Source organism: Halictus rubicundus, unplaced genomic scaffold (assembly GCF_050948215.1).
Source record: "Halictus rubicundus isolate RS-2024b unplaced genomic scaffold, iyHalRubi1_principal scaffold0286, whole genome shotgun sequence".
Lineage (NCBI taxonomy): Eukaryota > Metazoa > Arthropoda > Insecta > Hymenoptera > Halictidae > Halictus > Halictus rubicundus.
The window spans coordinates 189,198-196,924 of record NW_027488827.1 but is presented as its reverse complement, the minus strand read 5'-3'; the positions used below and the strand labels follow the sequence as shown (position 1 = coordinate 196,924).

At 40.6% G+C, this 7,727-nt stretch overlaps 2 protein-coding genes across 2 annotated transcripts in view; both read left to right on the top strand.

Moving 5' to 3' along the window:
• The first annotated feature begins 230 nt into the window (after nucleotides 1–230).
• On the top strand, nucleotides 231–1,540 carry LOC143364125 (radial spoke head protein 9 homolog). The gene is made up of 4 exons (XM_076804626.1): nucleotides 231–457; nucleotides 707–872; nucleotides 1,021–1,309; nucleotides 1,380–1,540. The coding sequence occupies exons 1-4, from the start codon at nucleotides 231–233 to the stop codon at nucleotides 1,538–1,540; spliced, it is 843 nt and encodes a 280-aa protein (XP_076660741.1).
• Nucleotides 1,541–5,174: 3,634 nt separating this feature from the next.
• The window catches only part of LOC143364124 (uncharacterized), a 136,953-nt gene continuing 134,400 nt past the window's right edge, over nucleotides 5,175–7,727 (top strand). The window contains exon 1 of the mRNA XM_076804624.1: nucleotides 5,175–5,260. The gene's annotated coding sequence lies outside the window, so the exon portion shown is untranslated. The remainder of the gene's footprint in view (nucleotides 5,261–7,727) is intronic.

The following is a 7,727-nucleotide window of genomic DNA, read 5'->3' as shown; positions in this document are numbered from 1 at the left end:
GCCAGAAAATCATCCGGAGGCACGTCGAATACAAATCTCGAAACCAGACGCTCGACGAATAAAGATACAAATAACTTCTCGCGATTCATCAGACTTCAAATAGAAACAAAAGAACAAAGAATTTGTATCCGAAAGCCGTTCAAATAATTATTTCATCGGATACTGCCCAACTCTGCCCTGCTCTGTCAATACACGATTCGTCTAATATTCGCTACGCATTCCATGAGAAAATGGAATGTATAAAATTGCTGGATAGTTTGGACGTCCTGGGCGAAGCTGGTATTTGCGTGGGAACCGAGCATTCCCAGTTGTTGCGTAATTCTCTAACGATACTGCAGAAAGAGAATCATTTCCGAAGATGTTATTACTGGGGAAAAATCTACGGGACTCGAAACGATTATCACATCGCTTACGGCTTCGAGAGGGATTGCATGGACGGGCAAGTTTATTATTACAGGTGAGAAAATGTCGCAGCGGTTTTCAGTCCGCTTCCATCTTGTAACAACGAGTTCCATTCGTAACGACGAATACCTCTTCAGCCATCTTAACTCATACCTCACAAGTCAGGCCGGCGGACAAAATATTACAATCCTGATTTTGTGTCTAGCGGACAAGCCGTCCGCTCCTAAATGCTAGATACAAAACCAGGTTTGTAATACTTTGTCCGGCGGCCTGGCCTGTGAGGTATGCATCGACCCTAATTCAGCACCGATTGTTTCGACTGGTTCCTTCTGCCGAACGCGGACAAATGCGCCCAATTTTTAACGCCGCTCGCGATCAATACATTCGAGGGCGATCCGTCGGTAGTTACGAACGTTTACAACACGAACCCTCCGTTCCCGCCGAACGAGGATCCCAAGAAGTATTACGAGGTAAGATGGCACCACAGAGTAAATAAACGTGTTTTCAAACTCGAAGAAAAAGGGGGTACGGTAATGTCTCTTGTAAAGTGGCATTTCGTTCCGGTGACGTTACCGTATCGCCGAGAAAGTCAAACGTAGTTTGATGAGCGTATACCAGGGCCCTATACCGAGGGAATTAAAAGAAGAAGACAGGCTCGCCGCTACGGTGTATTTCATTCGAGAAGACGCCGCGCTGATCCCGCGTGGTGCATGGTTCAAATGTCCGAGCGGCGACGTAATTGAAAATCCCGGTTTCGAAGGACTCGGTACCGCGGACTGCGTCCTCTTCAAGTCCTTTATGCACGCGCGTCCTCCGCAACAAAAATGGAACACCAATTTGTTGACCAGGCCTGATTACAATTACGCCACCGATTTTCTAGACACGATCGATCTGGACGTGCCGCAAGGTATTGTACAACCTATATAAGATCAATTAGTTTATAAACAATCGCTGTTCGCTATCGCACATTTGCGCAGGTGGTTGGAGCCTGCAAGTACTGCACGAAAAGAACTTGGTATTGTTGCACAGCTTGTATTGGCCTGGTATGACTTTCTATCATAAAATGAACAGCCCGCATCACGGCTACCTGTATTTCGGCCACGGGAAAAAGAACTTGGACGTCGTGTTCATGGTTTGAGAGGAGGAAGGATCAGGCTTTTCAAGATAACATCGATCCTGCTCCGTGTCAATTGTATCATGTTCGATTAAACGACTTGAGAGTGTTAGAAAGTGTTTTCCTATCGTAGGTCGAAGGACTGGCGTTTCAGCGACCGTGACGTCGGACTGTTTATTGTTTATTCCCCGGTACAGTCGTTGACTGTGACGAAGAAAGTATCCTGCGTGCATGCATTAGACTGGTATGCGTCTGTTTTGAATCGACCCGATAAGTGCGTCGAGTGTTTGAAAAAGAATAATCATTGTCGCCTGTATTTTCGACAACCGTTTCCTGACTACTGTTTTCCGAAATAATCGCGGTTTCTATTAGATTTTTAAGGTTAATATTGAATCTACCATCGTCGAGTTTTTATTTGACTACGCTGGAATTAAAGGTTGCATTCATGGGGGATGATTGCAACAATCCTTTGTGACCCACGCCGATATTTTATTACAGTTTCTTTTTTTCCATTTAAAACGGTGGCTCGGGACCGGCTTTCGTTGTATTCCGGATGAAAAAGAAGGGATGGGGTAGCGGTTTTCTTGTTTTTCTTGTTGCGCTTCGGTATTTTCCCAAAATTGTCCTACCCTGGATTTTACCGATCGGTGCTACTCGCCCACACCACCCCCCGCCGCCAGTAAATCCACCATTGGCTAACAAGGCCACATTCGTTTGACCTTTTCGCTAGGTTTATCATTATTCGCGCTGGTTCTCCCCGGATCTCTGAAGTGACGTTATTTTTCGATTTTCAATTGGCCTGCGTAGGATGTAGGAGGCCCTTGGCAAAAATTGCGTCATTGGACACCGACTAGGAGGCGTGATCGGTTGCCGCGCAATCGCACGAGATAGCGGCATCGTTGAGTCGTAGGACGACCACTTTGAACGCAGACGCTCAGTGACAGCGGCACAGTGAACTGGTGACTGAGAGGACGTGGTATATCCTGATATCGCCAACCATCCAAACCAACCAACCAAAACCATATCGCTAACGGTCAGTAAAACCCATTGTTTCTACCGTTTTTCACTCGCCGGGAGAGCGGTTTTACGCGGTCAATTCGATAGTTTCGTAACATGCATTTCTCTATGTGCAAACGCGATTATTTTTTCGGCGTTTTTTCCGTGAAAAACTAAGTTATGAATATCGTAAAAATATATTATGTAATATTAAACATCTCTAAGTTCAGAGAAACATCGTCCAGACTTTAAAAATTGCGTAATACAAAAAACAACAATTATACTACGCAGGATATTTTTTTTTTTCTTTAATCAGATGTTTTTTCGATTTCTAACCGTATGATTGTTGTTACGCTGTTGTGAAAACTTTTTTTAACTATGTTTAAACTATTTTTTAATAATTTTCCGGAAAAATATTTTTGGAGTACTTTCGGCCTTTAGTCATCTACGGGCTGTATTACTTATCTACTTAACATTTTTTTGGCCCCCAAAACCGGCTATAGCCTCTAGTAGCGGACATAAATTTAAGACGATGATACGCGATTTCGATAAGCGAGGTTCAATTTGTTGAACACGTCGCTTTGTGAATGATAATTGTATTTTCGCAACAATTTGACGTGCAACTAATCTATTTTTTGTAGCTTCATAGAAAATAATATTCTTCACCAATTCGGCGTCTTACATATTGTAACCCATCAGAAGCAACACGATTAAATTTTGATTCGTCTGAAAATAGTATTTTTTGCCAATCTTGACTCGTCCAATGTTCGTGAGCTTTAGCAAACGCAAATCGCATTTTCCGATTTTTGGAACTGAGCATTGGTTTCTTCCGGGGTCTTCGTCCTCTTAAATCGAAGTTTTCCAAACGTCTTCTAACAGTTCTAGCACTAATGTTTGTGTCACTGTTCGCGTTTATTTCAACTGCAATATCACTTGCAGAACGAAAGCGGTCCTTTTCGCATAAGCGGTGAATCCGACGATCCCGTTTCGCAGTTGATATCCTAGGTCTTCCGCTTCTTGATCGATCAGAATATTGACCAGTCTTTAAAAATGTGTACCACCCTTGCTTACAAGCCGTTTCTGATTTATTTACAAGACTTGCTATTTTGGAAAATATCATTTTTTCTTTTCGTAGTCTTACAATTTGCTCTCTTTCGTTTGGTAGCAAACTCCGAGTTTTACCCATACTTTTCTCCCCTGTATATAAACTTCAACCAACAAAAGATATGCCAGACTCCGATTTCAAAATTTATATAGCAAATTATAGAAAGAACGTAATAGATGTTGCTTGTTAGACAGATCGTCTTAAACTAATGTCCGCTGCGCACAAACGTTCAGAGGAAACAAACGACTGAAACTTCTACATTGTGTACATTTGACGATCACAACATTGAGATGAAGGAGGTGAAACATATACCTGTCTTACTTTGAAATATCAAACAGAATAGAAAGACAGTACTTGTGTATTACGCGTATAATCGAAAACGCGTTTCGCGACACGATCGATCTGGACGTGCCGCAAGGTATTGTACAACCTATATAAGATCAATTAGTTTATAAACAATCGCTGTTCGCTATCGCACATTTGCGCAAGTACTGCACGAAAAGAACTTGGTATTGTTGCACAGCTTGTATTGGCCTGGTATGACTTTCTATCATAAAATGAACAGCCCGCATCACGGCTACCTGTATTTCGGCCACGGGAAAAAGAACTTGGACGTCGTGTTCATGGTTTGAGAGGAGGAAGGATCAGGCTTTTCAAGATAACATTGATCCTGCTCCGTGTCAATTGTATCATGTTCGATTAAACGACTTGAGAGTGTTAGAAAGTGTTTTCCTATCGTAGGTCGAAGGACTGGCGTTTCAGCGACTGTGACGTCGGACTGTTTATTGTTTATTCCCCGGTACAGTCGTTGACTGTGGCGAAGAAAGTATCCTGCGTGCATGCATTAGACTGGTATGCGTCTGTTTTGAATCGACCCGATAAGTGCGTCGAGTGTTTGAAAAAGAATAATCATTGTCGCCTGTATTTTCGACAACCGTTTCCTGACTACTGTTTTCCGAAATAATCGCGGTTTCTATTAGATTTTTAAGGTTAATATTGAATCTACCATCGTCGAGTTTTTATTTGACTACGCTGGAATTAAAGGTTGCATTCATGGGGGATGATTGCAACAATCCTTTGTGACCCACGCCGATATTTTATTACAGTTTCTTTTTTTCCATTTAAAACGGTGGCTCGAGACCGGCTTTCGTTGTATTCCGGATGAAAAAGAAGGGATGGGGTAGCGGTTTTCTTGTTTTTCTTGTTGCGCTTCGGTATTTTCCCAAAATTGTCCTACCCTGGATTTTACCGATCGGTGCTACTCGCCCACACCACCCCCCGCCGCCAGTAAATCCACCATTGGCTAACAAGGCCACATTCGTTTGACCTTTTCGCTAGGTTTATCATTATTCGCGCTGGTTCTCCCCGGATCTCTGAAGTGACGTTATTTTTCGATTTTCAATTGGCCTGCGCAGAGTGTACGAGGCCCTGGACAATAGTTGCGTCATTGGACACCGACTAGGAGGCGTGATCGGTTGCCGCGCAATCGCACGACATAGCGGCATCGTTGAGTCGTAGGACGGCCAATTTGAACGCAGACGCTCAGTGACAGCGGAACAGTGAACTGGTGCCTTCGAGAGTGCGTGGTATATCGTGATATCGCCAACCATCCAAACCAACCAACCAAAACAATATCGCTGACGGTCAGTGAAACCCATTATTTCTACCGTTTTTCACTCGCCGGGAGAGCGGTTTTACGCGGTCAATTCGATAGTTTCGTAACATGCATTTCTCTATGTGCAAACGCGATTATTTTTTCGGCGTTTTTTCCGTGAAAAACTAAGTTATGAATATCGTAAAAATATATTATGTAATATTAAACATCTCTAAGTTCAGAGAAACATCGTCCAGACTTTAAAAATTGCGTAATACAAAAAACAACAATTATACTACGCAGGATATTTTTTTTTTTCTTTAATCAGATGTTTTTTCGATTTCTAACCGTATGATTGTTGTTACGCTGTTGTGAAAACTTTTTTTAACTATGTTTAAACTATTTTTTAATAATTTTCCGGAAAAATATTTTTGGAGTACTTTCGGCCTTTAGTCATCTACGGGCTGTATTACTTATCTACTTAACATTTTTTTGGCCCCCAAAACCGGCTATAGCCTCTATTGAGTAATTGCACGTATTGGGTTGTCCGGAAAATTCGTGCCGATTTTTAAGGGAAACTCAAACGCAGTACATTTAAAGGGCCTAGCAGGATAAGACTGGTCCAGCGGCCCCAGTACGATTTTTATCGGTATTGTAAACAATGGTATTGGACAACAATGGTTTTAGGTTGAAAGATAATCCCCCAAAATTTTAAGACGCTAACCCTTCATTTAAGGATAATATGAGGGTAAATACCCTTAACTGTATCATTTTTTTTCTCGGTTGTTAATTAAGATATTCGGATGGAACAAAAACGAAAATATTCGAACTTACCTCCTTCATATCATATATTTTTTTCACAATTGTGATCAAATTATTAAGGGTAGAAAAAAATTATTTAATTTTTTAGGGGTGCGGTTTGCAAGCAAGCCTTCGAGTGACCACTTCCAAAAAATTCAAGAACAATCTTCTGTTACCTATTTAATATATACAAAAGTTTCAAGATCCTTAGATTGGTGGAACATAGTTAAATATTGAAAAACAAATGAAATTACGGTATTATAATGTAGGGATAATACTATTGGTAGTAGATTTGATTAATGATAATATGTATTTATTATTAATTCTAAGATAGTGTGGCTACGATTCTCAGTGTGGCGCTCTTAGACTCGTTCGGTTTCTCTGCGACTCGCTCTTAAGACTTGCACTTAAAAGTCCCCAACACTCGCTCGGTCTTGAACCCAAAATCACAAACACCCGCTGCATCGCGCTCGACTGTGAAACAAGCATTAATTATATTTTTATTTAAACTTAGAAGTGGCAGTTCTAAAGTAATGATTAAAAATATATTCGGTCTGCAACATGAACAACAAGTGTCAGGATATTTCCATCAAATAATTAACGCATTTGAAAAGGATATTTTGGGAAATCACTTCGGAATAAATGCAAAATCCAGAGCCGATCTCATTTTAAATGAAACAGCGTACGCACCAAGAAAACTTTTTGAAATAAAAGATTTTGAATTAGTAGTCATTTTTGATGAAACATATGTTAGACACGAGAAAAGTAAAAATAATGTATAGTAGCGGACATAAATTTAAGACGATGATACGCGATTTCGATAAGCGAGGTTCAATTTGTTGAACACGTCGCTTTGTGAATGATAATTGTATTTTCGCAACAATTTGACGTGCAACTAATCTATTTTTTGTAGCTTCATAGAAAATAATATTCTTCACCAATTCGGCGTCTTACATATTGTAACCCATCAGAAGCAACACGATTAAATTTTGATTCGTCTGAAAATAGTATTTTTTGCCAATCTTGACTCGTCCAATGTTCGTGAGCTTTAGCAAACGCAAATCGCATTTTCCGATTTTTGGAACTGAGCATTGGTTTCTTCCGGGGTCTTCGTCCTCTTAAATCGAAGTTTTCCAAACGTCTTCTAACAGTTCTAGCACTAATGTTTGTGTCACTGTTCGCGTTTATTTCAACTGCAATATCACTTGCAGAACGAAAGCGGTCCTTTTCGCATAAGCGGTGAATCCGACGATCCCGTTTCGCAGTTGATATCCTAGGTCTTCCGCTTCTTGATCGATCAGAATATTGACCAGTCTTTAAAAATGTGTACCACCCTTGCTTACAAGCCGTTTCTGATTTATTTACAAGACTTGCTATTTTGGAAAATATCATTTTTTCTTTTCGTAGTCTTACAATTTGCTCTCTTTCGTTTGGTAGCAAACTCCGAGTTTTACCCATACTTTTCTCCCCTGTATATAAACTTCAACCAACGAAAGATATGCCAGACTCCGATTTCAAAATTTATATAGCAAATTATAGAAAGAACGTAATAGATGTTGCTTGTTAGACAGATCGTCTTAAACTAATGTCCGCTGCGCACAAACGTTCAGAGGAAACAAACGACTGAAACTTCTACATTGTGTACATTTGACGATCACAACATTGAGATGAAGGAGGTGAAACATATACCTGTCTTACTTTGAAATATCAAACAG

What these genes read in the sequence shown, in the direction of transcription:
- LOC143364125 (XM_076804626.1), top strand. Translation starts at nt 231, where the DNA reads ATGGAATGTATAAAATTGCTGGATAGTTTGGACGTCCTGGGCGAAGCT. An exon ending in ATCCCAAGAAGTATTACGAG is followed by an intron (nt 873 to 1,020) that starts GTAAGATGGCAC and finishes AGCGTATACCAG; the next exon opens with GGCCCTATACCGAGGGAATT. An exon ending in CGATCTGGACGTGCCGCAAG is followed by an intron (nt 1,310 to 1,379) that starts GTATTGTACAAC and finishes ACATTTGCGCAG; the next exon opens with GTGGTTGGAGCCTGCAAGTA.